This window comes from Eublepharis macularius, chromosome 6 (genome assembly GCF_028583425.1).
Source record: "Eublepharis macularius isolate TG4126 chromosome 6, MPM_Emac_v1.0, whole genome shotgun sequence".
Lineage (NCBI taxonomy): Eukaryota > Metazoa > Chordata > Lepidosauria > Squamata > Eublepharidae > Eublepharis > Eublepharis macularius.
Genome location: NC_072795.1, coordinates 129142243 through 129169046, shown reverse-complemented (window position 1 = coordinate 129169046; position 26804 = coordinate 129142243). Strand labels below are relative to the sequence as shown.

The 26804-nt window shown below is 46.5% G+C and overlaps 1 protein-coding gene across 1 annotated transcript in view; it reads left to right on the top strand.

Moving 5' to 3' along the window:
* The window catches only part of VSTM4 (V-set and transmembrane domain containing 4), a 47143-nt gene extending 27494 nt beyond the window's left edge, over positions 1-19649 (top strand). The window contains exons 6-8 of the mRNA XM_054983780.1: positions 1124-1230; positions 3565-3626; positions 19313-19649. Coding sequence (XP_054839755.1) covers positions 1124-1230; positions 3565-3626; positions 19313-19438 — 295 coding nt within the window. The 3' untranslated portion in view covers positions 19439-19649. The remainder of the gene's footprint in view (positions 1-1123; positions 1231-3564; positions 3627-19312) is intronic.
* The last annotated feature ends 7155 nt before the right edge of the window (positions 19650-26804 follow it).

Sequence of the window (26804 nt, the reverse complement as noted above, 5' to 3'; positions counted from 1 at the left end):
CCACATTGTAGGCACTTTTCCATCAAAGCAGAGGGCCAGAATTCTGCCAAGGGGGTTGCTGGCCACTAAAGGGAGTGAGACTGTTGTTATACTAGTAGTTCTGCCCACCAAAAAGCAAAATCACTTCTGTAGTAAGGTGCAGCTGCATCCATCAAGGCAGTCCTGCTAGATGGTTTTGAAAATACACACCAGTATTAAGTACTGAAAGTTGGTTGCAGGAGAGCTTATAACTGTAGCTAAGAGCAGTGGTTCCTGCTAGCTGCAAAACGAGGTTTGCACCAACCCATTCCAGCACCGATCCATTCCAGGCTGTTTTGGCCCCGATCTAGGCCCCTTCGGCCCCGAACCGAGCCTAAAATGGCCAAAATGGCCCAGTGGGCATTTTGGGCCCATTTCAGCCTGGATCGGGGCCGAAATGGCCAGGACCAGGTTGGTTCCTAGTGGGAGGGCTTCCTGCATCCCGTACTGACCTGATCTGGGCCATTTCGGCCCCAATCCCGGCCGTTTCAGCCCTTATCCAGGCTGAAACGGGCCCGAAATGGCTGAAAAGGGTTCCCCCACCCAGCACTGACCCGATCCAGGCCGTTTTGGCCCCAATCAAGGCCACCTGACTTGGGGGAACTGCTGGAACACCGTTCTGGTGCCTTCCCCCTCGAAATGAGCCCTGGGCGTGGAGAAGGTGACAATGCCCGATACCTGCCTTTCCCCTGCTGGGATCAGAAGCGGAGCAGGTGGCAATGCCCACCCTTTGCCTTCACTTGGCCTGGATGGGGTGCGTAGTAGGAGGCAATGCTGGCCCCCCCTTCACCCAGCCAGGATCAAGTGGCAATACGTGTTCTCCCTTCACCCGCCAAGGATCAGGAGCAGAGCAGGTGGCAATGCCTGCTCCTCTTCACCCAGCCGGGATCAGGCACAGAGCAGGAAGCAATGCTCACCACCTGACTGGGATCAGTAGAGGAGCAGGTGGCAATACCCGTCCCGTCCCCCTTCTGATGCCCCTTCAGCTGAGAAGAAAAGACAAATGTCTTTGAGAACTCAAGACTTTCAACATCCTGGGCATGTTTTTCGGAGTGACTCTTCTTCCTCCACGCGTTCCTCACCGGGCTCTCTTCTCTTTCTCTAGCTTAGGGGAGACCGGCAACGGCGTGACCGGCTTGTCTCCAGCAGAGCCAATCAAACTCAAAAGGAAGAAGGAAATAGCTGAGCAGCCTCCTGCCATCCCAGCCAAAGGTCTGTGTTAGCAACATGTGGCATGCACAGATGCCTCTTGATGGTTCTGGAGAGAGCGATTTGAGGGCTTGCGCCTGATGAGGCTTCCCAGCTTAGAACTGGGAATGCATTCATTGACGGAGGATGGCTGCTCACTCTGACTTCAGAAAAGATCCTTGTTTGTCAATCGGGACAGTTTTCATCAGGAAAATCAATGCCCCTCCTTCTTACAGTCCGTGTAACGACTAGATTCCAGGGCAAAGTGATTAGCTTTTTGCCCTGGATCCCCAGCAGTGTCCGCAAGTGCTGTTGCTGCCTAGCCCTGATTTCTGAGCAGGGTATCAAGGGAGGCAGGTTTTTAACTCCCTCTCTCTTGGTGAGTAAGTTTGGGGTCAAGGAACTTGAAAACTGTGCTTATATCACCTGTCCTAATTTCAGTTCCCTTTCCTGAAGAGCTCTGCTTCTGGAGGAGCTCTCGGGGTGGAGGCCTCTTAATTAGGAGTTGTCTCTCCCAATAGTAAAGAGTCCAGTAGCACCTTTAAGACTAACCAACTTTATTGTAGCGCAAGCTTTTGAGAACCACCGCTCTCTTTGTCAGATGCATGGTGCTCCATGGTGGAGAGTGTCCTCAAGTCATAGCTGACTTATGGCGACCCCTGGTGGGGTTTTCATGGCAAGAGACTACCAGAGGTAGTTTGCCATTGCCTGCCTCTGCAACCCTGGTCCTTGTTGGAGGCTTCCCATCCAATTACTAACCAAGCCCAACCCTGCTTAGCTTCTGAGATCTGACGAGATCAGGCTCCCCTGGGCTATCCAGGTCAGGGCATCAACATGGGGGGGGGGGGGGGTCAGATGGGGTCACATGCAGAGGAAACCTCTGGAAGGGACTGTCCCCAGTTTGGCATTTATTATGTAGTTGTAATTACCTTTGATGTGTCAGGCAACTAATTGTCCTACTAAAAACTGGCCTAGAAAGCAAATGGTCCATGGCTTGTTGAAACCAAAACCCTTCTGTTTGGACATCGGGATATGACTACCATTGGCTAAGAATATAAGTGAATGTGGTGGGGCCAATGACAAGTTGAAAGGGTCGCAATTCGACCTTTCATTGTCGAAGAGGATGTTAAGCAAAAGTGGAGGCACAGAGCTGTTTTCTTGTGCTGGGACCTGTGGACCTTTTTGCCATAAATCTGGGCTGGGCAATGTAGTTTTTATTCACTGTTTTTAAAAGTAACCTCAGCCTATGGCATTGTTAGGTAAGCATTATTTTTAGTTTACATTTTAGCTGTACGTGTACAAGGTCCCCTTTCAAGCCATCACCACTGGGTTAATCACAGCAGCCACATGTATAGCGTCCCCTCAATGAAACTTCAGTGCCTACAGGCTGCATTGCTGCCTGGTCCTGGAGGCAGCCGTGCGCAGGCTGCGAGATGCATGGATCACAGTAAAAGGAAGGTGTTATTTCCTGCCTGATGTTTGCTATTTGGGAAGCCACTAGAAGTGTCAGAGGAAGAAAGACATAACATTTGCCATGACCTGGCGTAAAAAGCAACATTTGCTACGGTCATCCAGCTGCCTCCAGCCAGCCGGGAGGGGCAGCATACACATTTTCTAAACAAATGAATAAATAAACCCACCCTGCCGCTAGCAGCTGATAGGCACGGTCACTGCATTTTGAAGACACAGCTGCAGCAGCTGTCTAAGCGACAGGAAGCATACTGTCGTATCGCCTGTTTGCGTAGTCGGTTCTTCATGCAGCTAGGGGTATGTGCCTGGAAGCCCATTTCAACCCCAAGCTAGGTTGGAATGTGTGTGCATCCCAGTCTGTCTGCACTTTTTTAACTGAGGTGTTGGGCAGCTCCACTGAAGCCAGATTTGTGTAAGGCCCTTTGAGTGTTCTGTATGCCAGTGTGACACATCCTTTGCACAGAAGGCTGTGGGTGGAAAATCCTGCTTTTTTATGGCAGATGATGTATTTCACTAGCCAAGACAGTGCATTCCTGAGCACAGGCTGTGTTTGGAGCTGGAGCACAGTTAACTAGTCTGATCTCAACAGACAGATGCGGAGCAGGGTTGGCCCTGGTTAGGATTTGGACGGCAGACCACTGCGGAAGTCCAGGGTCGCAGTGCAGAGGCGAGCAATGGCAAACCTCCTATAAACGTCTCTGGCCTCGAAAACTCTCTGGGGTTGCCATAAGTCGGCTGCAACTTGATGGCACTTTAGCCTTCTACAGTTAGCCTTCTGAATCCGTCCTTGTGTTGGGCACCAAAGCTGCTGTGTAGCTTAGAAGTAGCACAGGATCTAAAAGAAGGAAGTAATTTCCCTTTGTCCTGTTCTTTTTTTTTTTTAAACAGCACCAATATCTAACACTTTCCCAAAGCCTAAGCTTCTGAAACCACAACGGAAAGTCTTGCTGGTGAGTAACCCCAGAGATGCTTGTCTTTTGCTCTTAATTCTTTACCTTCCCTCTGTCTGTTGTGTGACCTCAAGCAGAGCTTCAGGGTGAGCTTGATACTCCACTTAGAGTCTCTCTACTTGAGACCTCTGACACGAGGATGCTCAAGTGAAAAGAGGAGCAATGTTAGCCAGGAAACGTAGTTTAAAAAGGCAGATGGAAGGCTTTGTCAGGTTCACCTCTCTAGCCGTTCCTCATAGGGTTTGTTTATTTTCTCTTCGCCTCCGGAAGGCTCTGTCAGTTTCACCTCCCCTTCTAGGAGGCGTAAAGCAGGTCCCATTTTAACAGGCCACGTGTCAGGTGGCCCTGCCCACCTGATTTTTGGCCATTTGGGGCTGTTTCAGCCTCGATCGGGGTTGAAACGGCCCAGATCGGGTCGGTGCCGGGGGGGATCCCTCCCTTGTCCGGCACCACCCCGGGGCAGGTACAGCCCCTGCCTTGAGCTGAAGGGGGTGTCGGAGGGTGTACCGGGGCAGGGGGGGCGGGCGCATCACGGGGCTGGCAGCGGCAGTGCTGGCGGCTGAGCAGGAGGGATGGGAAGCCACTTGCGTGCCACCCCGGCTGCCTGCCGTGCCTGGCTCGCAGCTGCTGCAGCCTGCCTGCCCTGCACTGCTGCCACCACCAACACATGCCCCCAGCTGGGAGCAGCAGCCGTGGGCCAGGCGCAGCAGGCGTCTGGGGCAGCGTGCGGAACAATGGAGCAGGAGGGCTGGGAGGAGGCACATGCACCTCCCCAGCCACCCACCGCCCCCGATTGTGAGTGCAGGCAGCCTCTGCGCGCTGTCCCAGCCACCCGCCCTACCAATGGGTCCAGCTTGCTGCGTGATGACATCATATGCAATGATGTCATCACACAGTCCAAGGTGTGTGCACACACTCTGTGCATGTGCGTAGGGGCAGCAATAGACCTATCACTGCCCCAGCCTTGGGCGCCAGAAACCCTGGCGCTGCCCCTGCTCCCAAGCCTAAGGTTTAGAAATGATTCCCTCGTGGGATCGTGGACGTACCTTCCTCCAATTGTATTGGCTCTCACATCTCATCAACATTATTGGATAGCCTAGTTTTTCCAAATAGTAATCCATCTACCCCTTCTTGTCCGGTTGGGAAGATGATCTCAAGTAACTTAACTGCATGAATCCAAGGATGCATGAGTTAAAGATTTATTGACGATCTAAGAGCTCAGTGCAGTAGACATTTCATTGTCAGGAGTAACCGTTCCCTTCCTCTGCTAAGCATTAAACTCTTTAAGCCCAGCCCATTCTACTCCCCCCTTAGTTACCCTCTAAGCTAAGTTCTAATTAGCAGAAGAAGATAAAGTGACTTCTTTGGCCAACTGGCCGCATCTCCCTGGTAACGTTGATAACATTCCCGTTGATAACATTCCTTCTCGCAGCTTTTCTGACATGTAGCACTCAATAGCACTCTTAAAGCGGGACACAGGAGATCAGGCCTGCAGCCCGACAGTGAACCCCCCCAACCCTCCCATTTTGCAGTCACTCCATTGGCTTCCCATCAGTTACCAACCTCAATTCAAGGTCATGACTGTCACATTCAAAGCCCTTCGTGGTCTCGGCCCCTCCTATCTGTGCAGCTGCTTCTCTCTCTGTGTTCCACCCTCAGCAACTTCACTCCTCTGAACAGGGCCTTCTGCAGATACCCCCCTGCAGTTGGGCAAAATCAGCGTCTGCCCATACAAATGGTTTCTTTGTGGTAGCCCCCCCCCCCTTTTATGGAATGGCCTGCCCGAGGAGGTCAGGAAAGCTCCCTCTCTCCTGGCTTTCCACAGACCATGGAAAACTGAATTCTTCAGGAGGGATTTCTCCTCAGATTATAGGGCTGTGTCGTAAGAAATAGCTCAAAGAGGTTCCTTAGTCAAGGACAGGGACTATAGACTACGACACTGGGTACTATCTGCTGAGGTAGTTTCCACATAGCAAAAGATGTCACGATAATTAGTTTGTCTTGGAAATGTTTGCTCTCTGTGTTTGGCTTTATGCTTGTTTTCAGATTTTCTGCTACCGTACCCTATTGTGTCTGTTCATTGAATTGTCCTAAGTGGATCATACTGTATTTTGTTCAGTGATGTCCTAGTTGTTGGTTATATTGTATTCACTTCCCCTGTGCAATCCGCCTTGGGTCTCAGTGAGAAAGATGGACTATAAATAAAAACGAGTAGACGACCCGCAAGGATATGTGGACAGCGTCACATATTCCCCTCCTTTTCCCCATCCTTGAAAGGCCCCATAGCCTCTCCCTTTTTCCAGTTTCCTTCTCTTCTTACCATCCACCAGCCAAACTGCCTTTATTCCTCCCACCTCCTTCAGTTTTCCTTCTCAGTTTGGACTGGAACTCTTTTCATAGATCACAATAGGTAGGACTATCATCATGTTTGGATATTAAGATAAACTTTGTAACGCCGAAAACACTGAACGATTTAAATAATGTATTATCATTAAATGCATTGTAGCATATTAATTGTTGTGAAAATTACTTACGTTAAAAATATTGAAAGTGTTGTTTATGTCTACAGTATACATGAAAATTATCATATCTAATGCTGTAGCGTGTCTTACCTAAAAACGTTAGTCTACACATTTTATATAGTGTGGTGTAGTGGTTGGGGTGTCAGACTGGGATCTGGGAGACTCAGGTTCGAATTCCCACTTTGCCATGCAAGCTTGCCCGGTCACTTTGGGCCAGTCACTGTTACTCATCCTAATCTACCTCACAGGGTTGTTGTGTTATAAAACAGAGGACAAGAGAATGATGTAAGCTGCTTTGAGTTCCCATTGGGGAGAAAGGCGAGGTATAAATAAAGTAAATAAGAAATCATAATTGTCTTTCATTTAGTTCTTTCCAAATGGGAAAAAGTTTTCCCCCCCTGTTTTTCCTAAAATTTGCAAGTCTGTAGATGTTTCATTTTTGAGGAAAATCTTGTCTTAAAAAGCATTTCGCTAATTCTAAAAAAGAAAATATTTCATAAAAGTTTTTTTTTCTGGCAGTTCCCCAGATTTCCCAGTTTTTCCGCTGAAGTAATTGAGAAAGTCCTCAGACTTATCCATGCTGCATATTTGAAATCAGTTCAATTGACAAGTTCCTTCTCACTCAAAAAGAGAAAACATTTCATACTAGCAGCCAAGCCCATTTTTTAAAAAATCGGCTCTAGAAATGGCCCGCAGTGGAGCACTTCAGGGCCCTGCGCTCCGCAGTGGGCCGATTTCAGCCCCTTTGAGGTTGAGCTGGGCCTGTTTGGGGCCAAAATTGGGCCAGTGCGGAGTGCAGGAGCATTTCAGGGCTCGTCAGTGCTCCAGCTGCACTCCCATGCTGCTGTTTGAGGCAGAACCAGGCCTGTTTGGGGCTGAAATCGGCCTGCTGTGGAGCGCAGGAATGCTGCCGGGGCAGCGCAACAGGTCCTGGGGTGCTCCTGTGCACCACAGTGGGACGAATTTGGCACCAAATGAATCTGGTTCAGCCTCAAAGGGACTGAAATTTGCCTACCGCAGAGCGGGGGAGTGCTACTGGAGCAGTGCAGTGGGCCCTGGAGTGCTCTTGTGCTTCACACTGGCCTGATTTCTACCTGTTTAGAGCTGAAATTGGGCCGGTGGGGAGCACAGGAGCACTCCAGGGTCGTCTTGATGCCCTGGTCTGCTTGGGGCCTACTGCCGGACTTCCCCATTAACTCCGCAGCTGCGGTGACACAACACTCCACAGTCCCTGAGGAGGCTGCTGCAGCAACAAAGAAGGGTGACGCGGCCCTCCCTGCCGGCATGCTGGGTCTCCCTACCTAAGCAAACCGTATTGGCAACAACTCTTTATCCTCGCATAGGCCAGAGTGCGCCTGCATGAGGATAAAAAAGTGAGTCATCGCGGATACAGCTTGCTTTTTATTTAGTAGGATGAGGGGTTTTTTTTCTGTGCTCCCAAATGCTTCCCAATTTTTCACTTTGTAAAATTGGAAGAAAGTACTTCGGAAAATAGCGAGGTTTCTTCCAGATTTTTCTTGGGTTTTTTCCCCGCAGGTTCTTACTTCTCTGGTTCTCACCATCCTTGTAATTTGGTATCATCGGCAAACTTGGCTACTCACCTTTGATTTCAGATCATTTACAAACATACTAAACGGAATTGCCAGTGCGGTGTGAGATCAGCTGTCAGCCAGTGAAATATTTATAATGTGATGTTTCATTTTCCTGGAAACTCTCTATATTCTAGTGAGTTTCAAAGTCTTCTATGAGCAACTCCATTAAATGTTAATGTTGGGTTAGCTAGCATCTGGCATAACTTCAGATGTTTGGGGGCTGCTGTTGATAACTGCATCATGTCTACTCCTCTTCCCTGTAACATCCAGAAAAGCTCACCATTACGCCATGAATTTTTCCACCTCCACCAGTGGCAGCCAATGATGCAGAAAGAGGAATGGGAAAACCTGCAGCAATATTCACATGACAAAATTGTCTGCGTTTCACTGTCTCTTACAAGGGAGAAGAGAAAAACAAGGTTGCAAAACTCTGTTTTCTACAGCAGTTCTGTGACTTCGGGGCCATCTAGTTCTGTGTTGAGTAGCTGCAAGTGATAGAGCAGAAGGAAATTAATGGTTTGCTAGCTGAACAATTTTTGTTATAATCCTCTGACATTTCATAGAAAGCTTTATCAATGTAAATTCACTATTGCAGTGTTTTCCCGGTTGTTTTGCGAGGCTGGATTATAGTATGAGTGTCATTAGATCCATGATCCTGAGGAGTTAGTCTGTAGTAGCAAAATAGTAGAGTCCAGTAGCACCTTTAAGACTAACGAACTTTACTGTAGCGTAAGCTTTCGAGAACCACAGCTCTCTTTGTCAGATGCATCTGACGAAGAGAACTGCGGTTCTCGAAAGCTTACGCTACAGTAAAGTTCGTTGGTCTTAAAGGTGCTACTGGGCTCTTTACTATTAGATCCATGGTAGGTTATCTACCTCTGAGGCATATTACACCTTGCGTGATTCAGGATTGTGGACTGTAAATGTAGTAGTAGTTCCCACAGCCATATTCAGGAGGTTGTGCTTGGAAATGTTTGGGTTTGCAAAATATATTCCTGGGGTGACCAAACTGCAGCTCAGGAGCCACATGTGGCTCTTCTAGACATATTGTGCAGCTCCCAGAGGTCTCTGAGTATTACCGTGGCCATACATTTTATTTTATTTCCCTCCCTTCCCTCCCTTTTCCTTCCTTCCTTCCTTCCTTCCTTCCTTCCTTCCTTCCTTCCATGATTTCCATATTTTCAATAAAAATGTTGGGGTTGCCAGGTCTTACTCAGAAAATACCTGGGGACTTTGGGGGTGAAGCCTAGCAAGGATGTGACATCGTTTTTGTGATGTCACTTCCAGCATACTGCACCAAAACCCCACCCCTTCCGGTGATGTCACTTTCAGGACATTCCCCCAAACCCGCCTCTTCCTCTGAAGTCACTTCAATGCATCATGTCTTGCGGCTCTCAAACATCTGACGTTTATTCTGTGTGGCTCTTACATGAAGCAAGTTTGGCCACTCCTGATACATGCCATCATTTGATGAATGTACGTGGATACAGCAAGCGTACAGCTTTGTCGAGCTTGTATAATGGGTTTCTTTCCTATTTTGTTTTAAGGAAAGGAGGAATTGTACAGAGTTGGGAGGATATGGACAGTTGTGGAGTTGTGGAAGAGCATGATTTGGGATGGGGGAGGGACATGGACATTTGCATGTCAGTATTGTTAGTGGAAACTTTGCCCAGCTGCTCATCATTAATTATAAGTTGTTATTAATTTCCAGGCAATTTTACTTCATTATATATATAATTTTGGAGATTTTGAAGTTAGGGAGAAAAAACAGGACAAGGGCCATTTCCACACACGTTGAATAATGCACTTTCAATGCACTTTCTCAATCCTTTTGAAGTGGATTTTTTGTTCCACACATGGAAAATCAGTTTTAAATGTTCACTAAAGAGTATTGAAAGTGGATTATCCAATGTGTGTGGAAGCAGCCACTGTGTTGGGGAAGAAATTGAAAGAGATTGTATTTATTTTATTTTGTTTATGCTTTTCTTTTCTCCCTAACGGAGATGCAAAGTGACTTACAACACTCTCTCCTACTCCACGGTGTCCTCACAACAGCCCTGTGAGGAAGGTAGGTTAGGCTGAGAGTATGTGACTGGCCCAAGGTCACTCACGAAGCTACCATGACCGAGTGGGGATTCGAACCTGGGTCTCCCAGATACTAATCCAACACTAACCATGCCTAGACTTATTGTGTAGCTTTAAAAGCATGAAATACATAATTTATAATTCAGCATGTAAAAGTACATTATTTGGCATATACATGGAATTTATGTATACATACCTGTCAGTCTATGGAAAGCAGGATACTGTGATTTCATCTCCCACCCCTTGCAGCAAGAAATCCAAGGTCTCTTGAGTCAAAGGTTATTTATTGAGAGCACATATATTCAGAAGGTACAAGTGTCCATAGATAATCCAAAGGCTGAAAGAAGCTTTGGCTGTACACAGAACTCTTGTTGAGAATGACGTGTTACTGGCTTGTTACAGTATATTATACCCTCCAGTCCACCTCCCCCCTGTCTGCCCAGTTAGTATTGAAGCTGGGAATGTGAAAGTAACTGCTCCAAGGTCGCTGCGGCGAGCCATCTCAGATAAGGCTGTCTTGGGAACCGAAGCTGCTCCTGTGAACCTGCACAGAAAAACAGTACTGGAAAAACAGCAATGAGAAGGCAAGATGGAAGTGCTGTGGGTCACAGTCCTGACAGTACCTTAAGTTTTCCACATAAAAATTGTAAATATACTCTGGATCTAAGAGAGAGACAACATTGCACACTGCTGCACCCTTAGCACGCGTCTCTTGGGTCTTGCCATCTGGCAAGTAGGAAAAAGACAAAAGCTGAACATAGAAAACACACAAAACAGGACAGGAACCGTCTCACACAGTCACAACTGGATTAGCAGCATATTTGCGCATCACAAGGTTCAAGAAATCCAAGGTGCTCAGTTACCACAGTGCCTAGAAATTTCATTGTGACAAGAAAGTATTTTCAGCAGCATTGAGGGCTCTCTTGGGTATCCTCAGTAGGGGAGTGGCTGTGGCTCAGTGGAAGAGCCTCTGCTTTGTATGCGAGAGGCCCTAAGTTCAAGCCTTGGCATCTCCAGCTAAAATGACCAGGTAGGAGGTGATGTGAAAGACCTCCAGCTGAGACCCTGGACAGCTGCTGCTAGTCTGAGCAGGCAATACTGACCTTGATGGACCGATTCTCTGATTCAGCGTAAGGCAGCTAGCTTCATGCGTGTGCTCATGCATGTGCTCGAGTACAAAGCTTATTTATCATTCCATTTCAGAATATGTTTGGATGCATTTTTATGTCATGCATAAGCTCCTTAATTTTAAGTTGTCTTCCTATTCACTTTGTCCCACCTCGTGTCAGCCATCTGGGATTTTAACCGTAGGATGGATTGGACAGTATAAAATGACTGTCCCTCTTCTGGCCGTCAGAAGCCATTGCAAGTGGGTGGAAGGGGCTCCTTAAATCCCAAATGGGGGAGAATTGGGGGACCCACTCCCCCCCCAGTTTTTTCCAAGCCTTCACCTCTCTAATCCTAAGAACAGGATAAGAGCTTGGGAGACCTCGTGGGCCTAGCTTTGCTTTCCAAAAAGCTGACTGGCACACAGGGCTCATTTCGAGGGGGAACACACAAGAACGCAGTTCCGGCAGTTCCCCAAAGAGGTCATGTGTCAGGTGGCCCCGCCCACCTAACTCTCGGCCATTTTGGGCCCGTTTCAGCCTGGATTGGGACTGAAACGGCCCAGATCAGGCCTCTGACGGGTGGTGGATCACTCTCCCGCTCAGCAGCGGCCCGATCCTGACCATTTTGAGCCCCTTTTCAGCCCCCTTTTGCCATTTTGGGCCCAATTTTGGCCCTGAATGGCCAGGATTGGGTTCAAACCAGCCGGGATAGGTGATGTCAGGGGGTGTGGCATATGCAAATCAGTTATGCTAATGACACACTTCTGGTGATGTCAAGGGCCATGGCATATGCTAATGAGTTATGCTAATGACTCCCTCCATCTCTTTTTCTACGAAGTGTCCCCTTCTGGCACAATAACCAAGACAACATTTGACTTGCCTGCTCTTCACCTTTATAGACTGGGCCAAGCTGGCCACACTAATCTGTGGTTTTGTAACCTCACAATTATAACATGGTTTATACGGGGCTGCCTTTGATGACAACCCAGACATTGCCATTGACCGTAGCAGCCAGGGGTGGGCACTTAGATATACCCAAGGAAGAATAAACCAGAAATTATCTGTTTTGGATCGACTCGGGCAATATCAGAAATGACCCCAAACACTCCAAAATTCTGGGACTAATGAAAAATTATCTCCTGGAATTTTGAGAGTATTTCAGATTTCAGGAGCCATGGGGAACAGAGAAGAAGTTAGTCTGCCAAACAGCTATTGGGTGGTGTCGGAACGCTTTAAATGCTAAAGGGCCATTAATTTCTACGGGAGTACCTGGCCTCCTTATTCAGTTATCTTGTCCTTTATGAGAAACCTTGTTTTTTTCTGTTGTCCATTTTGTGGAGTGGGCTGCCAGAAGTGTGGGCAGCTTCCTTTTCTACAGAGATGAAAAGCTATTTTTGTTTCTGAGGACTCCCGATGATGTTTGAATTTTTTCTTTATCAATTTTATTGAGGTAGGGGGAGTTATTCCTCTGGGATACGCCTGTTTTTTAATTGGTGTTGCTGGACGAATTATCCCAAGTGGGTCCAGAGCAAAAATTCTGGAGAACAACTCTGGAATGTTGTAAGTGTTGTAAGACCAGAATAAATAATACTTTCCTTGTATACTTTTCATATCTAAAGGAGGAGCTGAAATCAGCACTTCATGCCCGCCCCCCCATAGTTGAGATATTCTGGTACTCCACTTATGTGATAATTACTGGACAGTGTTGAGAAAAATGACAACTTTGGCCGCTCACAGTATTTCCCCAGATCTTCTCTTACTGGACAGCCTGTTTTCTATAGCAGAGAGAAGAAATTTTGTTGCATGTTCTTGTATGAAATGCGGAAGCACCTTTATTTGCCCGGTATGTTGTTGTCCATTATGCTTTTTATTTCAGTTGAAGCTGTTTAGTGTCCAGGAAGGAATACTGTTGTGGAAAGTGGTTGCCACTGATAACGGAGCAAGTTTCTCTTGATTTCTTGTTAGAAGCACTGTTTTCAACTAAAGAAACTCGCACAGTATAATTAGACACACATGCACACAACTTTCCCACCCCAATTCTGAATTCTGCCTGGAAGAAAGGACTTGGAAGAGTTGTATCGTCTATGCTCAATTATTACACATCCTTTGTTGAGAACTCTACGCACTCCACAATTTTGAACCTCCTGTGTGTTTCTTCATATTTTCAATCAAATTATTACATACTGGAAATATGCATAAGGGAAATTATTCTACACATTTTATGGTGCACCATTGCTTGTAGCGGTAATTGAAGTACCTTTTCCACTTATGAAAGTACTAATTTTATTTGCTTTTATTGCTTTTCTAGATGCAATTATTTATTTAGTGTGTTTTGGCTTTATTAAATTATGTTTACTATAGGAACATCATAAAAATGTATGAAAGAAACACATCAGCCAATGCTGCCCAGTGACCTGTATTGGAGGAATCGAGTGTTATTTTTCATATCCAAACTTAATAGAATAAAGTAGGAATAAAGAGATAATCTACCCTAGAAAACAATGCAATTTCTAGGTAATATAATAATACACCTGGACAATATGATTTCATAAATCTTGGCTCTAAAATTTACATGAGCTGGGTGTTAACGGGGCCATTGCAGGATTCAGGCTGTTTTTGAATGCAATTGGAAAGCGAAATGTAATTAAAGAGGGGAGAGCAGGGAATTAGCCAGTTTTGTTTGGGGCGAACAGATGATTTGGGTAAAGTGCACGAGCTAAATTCTTCCAGTGTTCAGAAACTGAAGTTCTGAGTTGGTCCACGAACCAGGGCCAAGCTACAAGTGATGAATGACACTTGAACAGCAAGTGAACAGACTCGCGTGTATTCCTTCCTGTTCACTTGCGCTCCACATGATCAAGTGGAGCGCAAGTGGAGCGCAAGCGAACCCGTTCAGGTGTCATTCATCACTTGTAGCTTGGCTCTTAGTCATGTTTCACCACCATTCGTCACGTGCAAGGTTCTTGTGGTCTGAGCTCTACCTTTCCTGGCTGTAGTGATTGAATGTTCTGCCATACCCTTAAAATATCCCCGTACGTTAGAAAATAGGAAAGAAAAGTAGCATATTTAGGAAGAGGGTTCCTGCCTAATCTTTCCCTTAATCTCTTTCTGTATCTGGGAAGGTTATTTTTGCAGAGGACAGTTCCACTAAGTCCGCTCCCCATTTGCAATCTAAAAAGCCCAGACCTGTGCACTTTTCTTCAGTCTACTAGACAGAGGAGGTACTGAGGCTGGTTAGGGCTTATCTGGGAAGAAGAACTTTGAGAAGTTGGGAACGTGCAACATGAGGGAGCCCAGAAAGAAGAGACTGGCCATCTTTAAGAGGGAAAGGAGATTTGAGAGCCGAGTGAGGTAGAGCGCCTTGGCGAACCACTGCTAAGGAATAACCTTTGACAGGACTGATTGTCTGCACATTTATGACTCGTTGCTTATCAATCTCTATTGTAACATTAGTTGTTGTAGATTTTCTGGGCTGTATAGCTGTGGTCTTGGCATTGTAGTTCCTGACGTTTCGCCAGCAGCCGTGACTGGCATCTTCAGAGGTGTAGCACTGAAAGACAGAATTCTCTCAGTGTGTCAAAGTGTGGAGAAAATGTTAGCAGGTAATTTATATCAGCCCAAACCCACCTTCCTGAGTAGATATAAATTACCTGCCAACATCTTGTCCACACTTTGACAGTGAGAGAATTCTGTCTTTCGGTGCTACACCTCTGAAGATGCTACACAGCTGCTGGCGAAACGTCAGGAACTACAATGCCAAGACCACGTCCATACAGCCTGGAAAATCTACAACTAACGTTCTCCGGCCGTGAAAGCCTTCGACAATATATCTATTGTAACATTCTTTGTAAACTGCTCTGAGTGGGTGTTAAGTTGTCCAAAAGGGCGGTATATAAATCGAATGTTGTTGTTGTTATATCATCATCATCACCATTAAAAGAGTCCTAGACCAGCATAAAACATAACAGCATTCTTATTCTCAAGAGATCAAAGGTAAAAATTATTCGCTCCCACATTATTAAAAGTATAACACAAAATTAAAATACAATGTCAGCATATCACATGTTTTTATACCTTCCTTAACTGGTGGATTTTGTACCCTGCCGCGAAAAACCTCACTCTACTCACAGTAACCTTTGGGTTTTCATCCTGGTATACTCAAATTCCGAGCGGCCCGGTGCCTATTGATTATAGGGGAAACAAACTTAACGTGAATTTCTTGATAATAGGGGCAGCGTAATAAAACATGTTTCAATCATTCCTATACTGCGAGGACACAACCTATCTTCCATCTGAACCTTTTTGTATCGCCCCTCTAGAACTGCAGAAGGGAGGGCTTGATGTTTATGACGCATTTAGCTTAACGACAAGCAGTGGCTTGTATGTAGACTCAAGCACAGCACCCAGTAATAGAAACATTGCGCCCCCCCAGGTGACTGCATTAAGTGCTGAGAGACCGTGACAAATGACACAGGAGACCTGGCTAGAGCAGGAAAGCTTTGGCCAGTAAATCCAGTTTTACACAGAGGTACCGATGTTTTTCTCCCACAAGAGGAAAAGCAGTGTGTGTGTATGGGAAGGGAGGATTATTTTAGCAGGGGACTCCAAAAGGCAAGAAAGATAAGAAGTTCCTCTTCCAAACACTTGCTCTTCGCTTGAGTTTGCGGCCTCTTTTGCACTGTTTGGTTTATGAAAGAGAGAAAGAAAGAACAGGAACAAAGACATTATTTAGCATGATATGTACTTTGGGCCTGCATACCTGATGTTCTTTGGTAAACACACTCGAACAGCAGGGCCAGCAGCCAAGAGAAGCCGTGCGCTCTTTCTCAGCAAGTTTATAAAGGAGATGGGATAAATATTAGCAATAGTACCCTGGTCGATATATATTCTGTGGTACAAGGGCATCAAAAGGCAGGATGTTCTGTCCTTTCTCCCTTTTGCATCTACACTGGAGCTACCCGCGAGTATAACAAGGCTTGATCAAATGGAGCGCGAGTGAACGGCAAGTGAACAGGGAGGAATGCACGTGAGTCTGTTCACTTGCCAGGCAAGTGTCCTTCATCACTTGTAGTGCAGCCCTGAGAGAGAGAGAAAGCAGGCCTCTGCCTGCAGCGGGGCAGTGAGTGTGTATGTGAGTGGTTTACTGATACAGTCCACTTCTGCTTTGCGTGGAACAGCAAGACCCGTGCATTTTGGGCAAGCACACCGGCTTAAGAAATGTACAGCTCATGGAGAATAACCTTGTGAGAAGCTGATTTTTCTGCTGAAAGCAGCTCCGGTAAAAGCTGGGATAGAGCTTATTTCTGTTCAAACTAGCGGAAACACCTTGGCTGCATACAGACGCTGGTCCAGACTCATTGTTCCCTATGGGGAAAACTCTCTGGGAAGTTGGAGGGGCATTTTTCAAGGAAACTCACCAAATTTGCTCCTTCCTGTCCACTAAAGATCCCCCCCTCCAAACTTCAGGAAGATTGACCTCCAAGGCCCAATTTTATGGGCTCCTGAACAAGGTGCCCTCCGCCACCCTTCATTGTTTCTTATGGGGGGGGGGGAATATCCAAGGAAACCTTAAGCAAAGGCAACCGCTGGCCAAAAGCCGGTCCCAAATGCAAGTCCTTCCCAATTGAAGCTGAACCCACAAAGACCAATAGAACCACAACTACAGCAAGTGAACCTATGTCAAATCAGAGAATCCTCCCAAACTGAAGCGGAGCTGCAGAGCTTAAAGGCAGCCAACAGCAACTTGAAGGCCTCTTGGAGCTGGGGTGGGTGGGTGGAGGGGCAGGATGGGAATCCACTCTGCCTGCTGCCTCCTGTCCCCTCTCTTGCTCTGGCATGGAGCTTCCCTGCTTCCAAATAATCCAGCCCATGAAAGTCCAGTTTCCCAGATCTGATAAAGGATTCTCCAGTGTGATCTAGCATAGCTGGATTGGTATAAATCTGGCTATTTAGCCAGTTCGTGAATCCTGGATCGCACACCCCTGCTGCCATATGACACCGTCCTTGCGTACGACTACAAGACCTGCCAGACAGTTGCAGTCCAGATGGTGTTTACCGACAAACCTGTTGGAAGTGTGTTTGTTCTCTTTTTGCTGACATGGTTGCTACAAAGAGCCCACCATTTTATAACTGGAGGAAACTATGAGCATCAACCCAGCCAGACCATTAATTCCTGATTTCTTCTGCATAATCAGCTAACTAGTGGGACCTGCGTAGCTTGGGATTCTACCTGAAGGTGTTTTGAATATAAACGGCCTCCCTCCCTATGCTTCTCCATGGCAGCTTTGTTCTTTCAAACAGGGTCTCCAGCAGGTGCCACCCTGCACATTGGAGAAATTGGCAACAACCCGTGTACGGGTTTTCTCTGTGGTGGCCCCTGTCCTGTGGAACGGCCTGCCTGAGGAGGTCAGGAGAGCCCCCACTCTCCTAGCTTTCCACAAACAATGCAAAACTGAATTATTCAAAAAGTATTTTTATTCAGATAAAAGGGCTGTATTGTAGGGAGGGGATCTCAGATGATCTGCAAATGCGTTAGGAACCATAGACTTCACCACTATGTTGTATTGGATTCCTACTAATGAACTTGTATCTATTTACCCTATGGCATTGTTTATAGAAATGTTCCTGATACTGACTGTACTAATCTCACACTGTGTAACCCACCTTGAGTCTCAGTGAGAAAGGCAAACTATAAATGACATAAATAAACAAAATATAAAATAATTCTGGTTGCTTTTTCAAATGTCTGACTCCGCATTTTCTTCAGGAAGGCGTTATCTTCATTTTTTAAAATCTTGTTTTATTTTTTAAACTGCTTTGAACAAAATTTGGCATTTAGAAAAAAGGTGTAGAAGCATATTTAATAAAATAAACATTGGCTCCTCCACTTGGTCTTGCCCATGTGCCCCCACAAATGGTGGAAAGGTTTTTCTGTCCAGTAGCTCTTTAAGATCAATACGGTTAGAGTCCATTTTATCAGGGAAACGTTGTCACCTGAATATCCGGCTGAATCCACATGTCCCGGCATAGCGCTAAACTGCCAAAACGATAGCGTCTTCCTAACGCTTCTAACGTGCTCAATGACGTCAGAAATCGCACCAGGAAGACACCATCGTTCTGGCAGTTTACCGCTATGCCGGGACGTGGATTCAGCCTCCATCTGTCTTTGCTGGGACCTCTGCCCAACATTTCCCTTATTAAAGCAGGAAAGCCTGAAGAACTTAGACGGGGGGACCTAGTGCAGCATGGAGCAATTCTAGTCAGAGGAAGACAGCACAAGAACTGCTCCACAGGTTCCAAGAAGCTCTGAAAAACTGGTTAAATTTCCAGGGGAAGGTGGAGGAGGTCACTTTTACATGCTGTGGAGCCCCCCCCCCCCATCTCTCTTCCAGGAAAGATGCTCTCAAGTCTTTCCACTGTGACACAAGCTCCGAATCAGGCATACGAACCAGTTGCACAGTCGTATTCTCTGGTTTATGGATGGGGTATGCTTGGACCCGGAACGTCACACTGCGTTTGGTGCTCCTTTCTCATTCAATCAATCAATCGTTCTTTATTACTGTCAGCGACCAGAGAGGAATGAGATAAAAGCGACCAGAATATAGCATATATAAAATACAGCAAGAGTGTAACGAGTCTATATATGGATACATAATTTCGTAACAAACACTAACTTGCAAAATTAAAAGAAGTCCATCAGGACCAATCGAAAACTAAAACATACTAGTATAATGCTGCTAAAAGGCCAGTATACGTTGATGAAGAACCGGTTGTAATATCTAACACGTCATCTTAGCCATACTTTGTCTGGAGTTGTACAAACCCTTATCTCCACTTATAGCAAGTCCTGATTTAAATTGTTAGATGTTAGTTGGCATATACTGGCCTTTCTCATTCATGATCCTGCTGGAGCCCCACTGGCAATCTCATTCTGAAATAATTTCTGGTTTTAATTTGTACATATCATCTTGCCCTCACTTCTACCCCAGCCTTTTTGTGTGTGGCTTAGAGCCAAGCTACAAGTGACGCCTTACACAGGTTGGACACTTGTCAGCTTCCCTCAAGTTTTGATGGGAAATGTAGGCGTCCTGGTTTTACAGCTTGGCTCTTCATTACAGCTGCAAGACCAGGATGCCTACATTTCCCATCAAAACTTGAGGGAAGCTGACAAGTGTCCAACCTGTGTCAGGCCTTACTTGTAGCTTAGCTCTTAGTCACTGGATCTAGACGTGATGGTATTGTAAGGAGGGGAGACCTGGCTGTTGAGTCTGCATTTTAGCTGGGTTCCATCATTATTCTTGGGGGATGGGTTTTTTTGTGTGTGAAAAGACACGCTGCCAAATTCCTACTAATGAACGCTTTTCTGATTCTGTTTTTAGCCTAAAATTGCGGAGGAGAATTTGACCTACGCTGAACTGGAACTCATCAAACCTTACCAGAAAGAAAAAGGCCTTCCTACCATGACTGTCTATGCTCAGATTCTGTTTGAGGAGAACAAGATGTAATGCCTGTTCAGGTCAGGTCCTGTGTGCCAGGGCATATTTAATTCTTCCTGTGTAACATATTTATAGAAGTGTCCTTTTCTTCCCATACCTGGTCTGTTTTTATAAGATTCTCTTAAAAATGTGTATAAAAAGAATTTGGGTGGTGCCCAGCAAGAGACTCGGCTTTGTACTTTGAGCTGGGGCTTGATTAACCCTGTGATGTTTCACCACTTATTCTTGCCATGCCCCCCTAACACTACAAAGTGGTCCAGGCTAGGGAGCAGGCCACGTTCTCAGCTGAGCCAAGAAGCCGCAGCAGAAGCCCAGTTTCGCTGGTTCTGCATTCTTAGAGCCAAAACAGACGAGACGCCTGATGCGTGGAGGACGCGCGTCAGTTTCCCGCAAGTTTCCACGGGAAATGTATTTATTTATTTATTCAATTTATATACCGCCCATCCCAGGGGCTCTGGGCGGTGAACAGTTAAAATCGATAAAAACAAAAACTAAAATCAATATACAAATAATAAAACAAATTAACAAGGTGCAGTGGTGGGGAGAACCTTCCCCACCCCAAAGGTGGGAGGCCGACATGGCACCGCCCCCTTCAATCACCAGACGCCTGGCGGAACAGCTCTGTCTTACAGGCCCGGCGGAACGATAATATGTCCCGCTGGGCCCGGGTTTCCGTTGACAGAGCGTTCCACCAGGCTGGGGCCAGGACTGAAAAAGCCCTGGCCCTGGTTGAAGCGAGGCGGGCTTCCTTAGGGCCGGGGACCACAAGTAAATATTTATTCGCTGATCGGAGCGATCTCCGGGGAACGTACAGGGAGAGGCGGTCCCGAAGATATGCCGGTCCCAACCCACTCAGGGCTTTAAAGGTAAGAACCAACACTTTGAACCTGATTCGGAATTCAACTGGAAGCCAGTGCAGCTGGCGCAGGACAGGTGTGATGTGTGACTGGTAAGGTATACCAGTCAGGACCCGTGCCGCCGCATTCTGGACCAGTTGTAGTTTCCGGATCAGGCCCAGGGGTAGCCCAGCGTAGAGTGAGTTACAGTAATCTAGCCTGGAGGTGACCGTTGCATGGATCACTGTAGCCAGGTCCTGGGGCGTCAGGTAGGGAGCAAGTTGCCTGATCTGACGAAGATGGAAAAATGCAGACTTGGCAACCGCCGTGACCTGGGCCTCCATCGATAGGGAGGCATCCAGGAGCACACCCAGACTCTTTACCACTGGCAAAGTTGCCAGTGGTGTCCCATCGAGGGCAGGGAGCTGGATCCCAACATCTGGCAGCCCCCGTCCCAGCTGCAGGACCTCCGTCTTCACTGGGTTCAACTGTAGTGAGAAAAAAACTCTTTCAGGGGAAGAGGGAGAATTCCCCTCTCTCCTTGGTAGAGGTTCTTTCTCTAGGTGTCTCATCTAGTCTGCTCGGCTCCGTCCCAATGCTGCCAGTGTGCTTAGCTCCCAAGTGCATTTTAGGGGAGCAAGTGGAGTACGCTGGCAACAGCGAGAGGAAGTGCACTCCCCTTGCTCCCCCTAAGTGCACTCGGGAGCCGAGCGTGCTGGCAGTGGCGAGAGAGAGCCGAGCAGACTAGATGAGACATCTAGAGAAAGAACCTCTGCCACGGAGAGGGGGGAATTCTTCCTCTTCTTCCTGACAGAGGTTCTCTCTCACTACATCTCCTGTGGAAACTTGTGGGAAACTGACGAGTGTCCTCCATGTGTCAGGCGTCTCGTCTGTTTTGGATCTTAAATGCAGGAGACCTTCCTTCAGTTCTCCCTTTCATGCAAACATGTCACGCCAATATCTGCATCTACAGACACCGGAATGATATAACTGACACACCAAGAAAGGTACCGAACATTGAGGGTGGGGGGAAGTATATGACATACAAGAGCAGGAGGTAACGCTGGTCGAAAGCTAGTGTGCAGAGCTGAAGAGAATAGGGAAAGAAAAGTTGGGGAAGAATGGCAGGCACAGCAGAGCCTGAGCTGGCAATGTCCCAGAGTTTTCCCGCATCCACAGCATTCCAAGATTTTCACAACTCTTGAGATCTTCCTTCCCTGACCAGGCCTACTTATGTCCTCTCATCTGCTGTATGCAGATGAACATAGTGCTGCACAATCAGCTGGGGTGGGAGGGAGAGCTGGATCATGCCTGCTAGATCTTCTCCTAGCCCTTCTGAGTGTTCTGCGTGATGTTTTAATGTGCTTGCGTGCTAACAAAATGTATGTGCATCGGCCTGGGGTGAGGAGGCTTCCTGCCTGCCTGCAGTGTCCTCAACAATGAGGGCAGAGCTTTTGTGTGTGTGTTGTATGTGCCTACCAGAGATGGGCATGAATTGGAAAAATGGCAGTTTGTTGTGGTTTGTGGTTCATCACGTTTCACGAACCACGAACCAGCATGAAATTGCCTGGTTTGCAAACCGGTTCGTTTGGTTTGTGAGAACATCATTTCCGGGGCAGCAGAAGGTCTGCAGAAAGCCCCTCCCCCTCCTCCTGTTGCCTAGGAAACATTGATCAGTGCCAGGCTGTCTGCAGTGACGAACCAAAAAACGAACTAAACGAACTGCTCTAAAATCATAGCAGTTTGTCACGGACCGGTTCGTCAGAAAATGAGCTCTGACAAACGGCCTGGTTTGTGATGAACTTTGATTCGTATGTCGATTCATGCCCATCTCTAGTGCCTGTTTGTAGAGGGGAAGCAGCAGTAGCAAGCATGCCGCCCACCTCACCCCCCCCCCCAACACAACCAGTGTTCTAAGTATACATATGGGAAGGGCTGATGCTGCCACACGCACATGACAGGTGCAGTACTCTTGTCTCAGGAAAGATGGCCTGTACTTCTCCTTGGGGCCTCAGTCTATTCCCACATTCCTTTTTTTCTACTGGAATTCCTGGCCATTCTTAGCAGCCCTCACCCTCCCAGGTATGTCCTCCTTTGCCTCCATCTCTTTAACAGGATTGCTTATATTTTCTTTTTAAAAAAAACATTTTTATTGGATAGGTTGAAAAAACATAATCACTTCAAGATCTCTTTCTCCTACAAATTACATATTTCATCCCAACCCACCCTTCCCCGCCCCTCCCTTCTGACCTCCAACAGCACTTATACCCTTTAATTCACATAATATTCCCTCTAATTCTACTATTTCTCATATTCTTCTAAGGTAAAGTTACAGTCAATATAGAATTCAACAGATTACATAATGCTCATCAAAAATTATCCATGGACCACAATTGGTCCTTTACATCCCAATTCTTTTCCAAATAATCTTTAATTTTTTTTCCAGTCCAACAAAAAATCATTTAAGCTTTGCTCTTTTAACTTTCTAGTTAACGGATTGCTTATATTTTCTAGCAGCCATCCCTGTAGACAACACAAGTGTGCAAGGCCAATGTTTTGGAGCAGGAGCAAACATGCTGCCCCAGTCCCACTTGCACCCAATGCTGGCCTGACCCTGACACCCATTGTAGATGGCCACAGTGATTATATGCCTACAAAATGCTTTTCAATACCACAGTAGATGCTCAGGACAGTGTTTGGCTGATATACAACTATATGCCATCCAAGCATTGTAACGGCACATCCTCTTGTGTTGCAAGAGATCCCAGAGGCACCATCCAGCGATCCTGTGTTCCAAAGGCAGCTTTCACACATGTTTCAATGCACTTTAGAGATCTCTTGCAAGTGGATTTTCCTGGGTAAATAATCTCTAAAGTGCAAATGATCTCTAAAGTGCATTGTAAGTGCATTACCCAATGTGTGTAAAAGCAGCTGGATGGAAAAATATCTCAGGTGTTCTCTGGGACAGGCAAAAGGAAGTTTTATTTAAAGGGTACCTGGCATTTACATACTTTATTTGGGAACTGTCCCCAAAGCCCATTGATTCTTGTTGGACTTTACCATTACAGAAAACAGATCTCTGTAACACTAAAACGAGGGAAAGCGCAGCAACTAAATTAAGACATTATTAAAAGCTTCTCATTTAAATAAAGTCAGTGTGAGTAAAACATAACAAAGCAAACAAGCATTAGATAAAAAGCACAATCCAACCACTTTAAAATTTTTATAATTAAAATTCAGAATACATACATAACCAAGAGGCACCGCAGCTTTCGCATCAATTTTCAAAGCTGCTGAAATATGCTTAACAGCCACTTCTGTGATCCTTCAATAGTTCCCAGCAAGAATATTTAAAAGATTATAATCTACAAAACAATTGGGGAAAGTAGCCAGGACTGAGGCTAAAGGATGTAAAAAGCGTACAGAACACAGTGGAGCTCAGCTTCTGTTTTCTAGATTTTTCTATGGCGTTTGTTTCCCACAGACTTGTGGCCTCTTTACATGAGATCTGAAATGTGAGTTGCGGGGAACCCCAACCTGTGTTTCACATCTTTTATAATGAGACATTCATTCTTAACCTTATTCTTAATCTCTCATCAGTCTAATTCATGTTTAATGCATTTTCTCCAAAGCCATCTAGATTTATTCCATACGGCAACGTTCAGTCTTCCTGCCTAAATGCAGAGCAGTTAACACCTGGGGATTCTAGTGGCGGAGATCTGCAAAGCAGACACCTGTTTGCACTCAGAGATATTTTTTGTTGTGTTCTCGCTCTTACTTGCCTGGTTCCAAAGACCTCACGGTTTTGATGAGAACTGGAAATGTATTTTTTGAATATGAAAAAGATTCTCGGGGATGAAACTGGACAAGCAAACATGAGCCACCCTTCTCTGTACCTGGAACCAGTGGTGAGGCATGCCAACGACTGTATCTGACAGCAGGGCTACTGAGAACTCCCCCAGCCTCCATAAACAGCCCCCCTTTGGGCTCCAATCACAGAACCCAAACACAGAACCCATGACACGCTGACCTCTGTGGGCAAACACACTGACTGGGCCTTTGCCATTTTGTCCCCTGAGCCTCCACCTCTTGGCAGCCCTGTCTAAGGGTTCTGAAGTTCTCCAACCCTCCCCAGCATGACTGAGGCTTCTTGCTTCTCCGACTACAAAGCTATATGCATAAAGCCTCCCAATTAGAGATGGGCACGAACCGGGAAAATGGCGGTTCATTGTGGTTCATGGTTTGTTGTGTTTCACAAACCACAAACCGGCATGAAATTGCCCTGCTTGTGAACCAGTTTGTTTGGTTCGTGAATACGTCACTTCCGGGGCTGCAGAAGGTTTGCAGAAAGCCCATCCTCCCTGTTGCCTAGGAAACTGATTGATTGGCGCCAGGCTGTCTGCAGTGATGAACTGAAAAACGAACCGGCCTAAAAATCATAACGGTTTGTCGCGGGTCGTCAGAAATGCCCTCCGACGAATCGCCGGTTCGTGAACCAAAAAAAGGCCCGGTTCGTGACGAACTTTGGTTCGTGCCTATCTCTACTTCCAATATTATTTCCAGTTTTACCCTGTAAGTCATCTGTTCTGCAGTTGATACATTCCTTTCAACCTGCAGGACAGACCTGGTGCTGTCGCAGTGTCAGAACAGGGCTGTTATATGAAAGGGGGCTAGCAACAGCCCTATGCTAGCCATTTACACGCTGCTTCAATCAGTCTTCGAGAAACCCACAATGCCACTTCTAAGCTCCAAAAAGAAGGTTTCACAAGCATTGGATCAGTTTGCAGAACAAAACCACTAATCCATGTTTCATCTTCAGGAAATACTTTTTGTTAATGTTTTCATTTTCTCTATGTATCTTCATTTATGCCTCATTTATGTGTAATTCCCTGTATCATTTGGGTTAAATAAATGACAAGTTAGTCTCTCTGTGTGTGAGATTTCTTAGAAATGGCAATGAGTTCATAGGGCAGGTTTTCCAAATTGCATTTAGCTCATGAACAAGCAAAGGACTCTCAGGTCATTTTTCTCTGCATCTCCTCTCCCGTTATTTCTTCTTTGTCACCTTGGCAGCCCCCTTTTCCTGCTTCCTTCTCTCTTCCCCACCCACCAGCCAACCTATCTTTAGCTGCCACCCACACTGACTTCAGTTTTCCCTCCTTGCCTCCCTGTGTTAGCCTCGCTCCAGGAAAAGTTTGACCAAGTTGCAAAAGTCATGCAGTGGCATTCGGCCCTAGTCCTCCATCAGTACATGATGAGAGAGGAAGGACTGGTGTGCGTGTGTGGGGGGGGGGTCTCATTTTTACCAGTACCTCCTTCCCCACTATTCTTTCTCTCTTTTCTCTGGCAGTCCCCAAGGCTTCTCCTTGTTTTGTGCTTCCTTCTCTCCAGGGCTTTTTTTCTGGGAAAAGAGGTGGTGGAACTCAAGTGGGTTGCCCTCGGAGAAAATGGTCACATGGCTGGTGGCCCCGCCCCCCTGATCTCCAGACAGAGGGGAGTTGAGATTGGCCTCCACGCCTCTCGGCAGCGCAGAGGGTAATCTCAACTCCCCTCTGTCTGGAGATCAGGGGGCGGGGCCACCAGCCATGTGACCATTTTCAAGAGGTTCCAGAACTGCGTTCCACCGCGTTCCAGCTAAAAAAAAGCCCTGCTTCTCTCCTTCCCACCCACCAGCTTCAGTTTCCTTCCTTCCCATCCTGGTAGACTTTGCCTGGGAAACGTTTGGCCAATTGCGTGGTCCCTGTCACCAAGCTGCTGCCACTGTGTCCAGTTGTATCTTGTTGGTAGTAGTGAGTCTCCAGTGCTAGGCTTGTCCCCAGCAAGTCCTACATGAAGGGATGTGACCGGACGGTGGTGGACCTTTCCCAGGACAGTTTTGACTTCTCACTCCATCCCCGCTCCCTACTCCGGCATTGCTTGACATAAACCAAGGGTTAGAAAGCTGGAGCAATATTGTAGAAGCCCCCCAAATGGCCACTGAGACCGATTCACGTGTTTCCATTATTTGGGGAAGTTTTAACCCCCCCTTTTTTTTTTACAAAAAGATTTCAAATTTTTCTGCAAACCTGGGTCTCCCTTCAGGTTTGCAGAGAAATCCCCATCTGCCTCTGGCTCCATTTTCCAATATTTTGACCCACGCTCTATGGCCTGGTTCATAATTAGATATATGAAGATGATACTCTGACATGCTTCCAACTTCTTCAAACAATTTCTGTGGATAGTGCTACAGTGGATAAGACTACACTGAGAACTTAGTGTCTTTGTAATATTTAATATTTATTGACAAATATACAAGCAGAGTGTGTGGTGGTGGAGAGCGTCCTCAAGTCATAGCTGACTTACGGCGATCGCTGGCAAGGTTTTCATGGCAAGAGACTAACAGAGGCGGTTTGCCATTGCCTACAAGCAGAGCGTATTAGAAACAAATCGTCACATCTGCAGTAAGCAGCAAATCCACAAAGGTGGCACCAGGTTCCCAGAGAGATCTCCTGTGTGTAAAGGTCTCTCCCCTGTGGACAACTCACCAGCTGTCTATACTA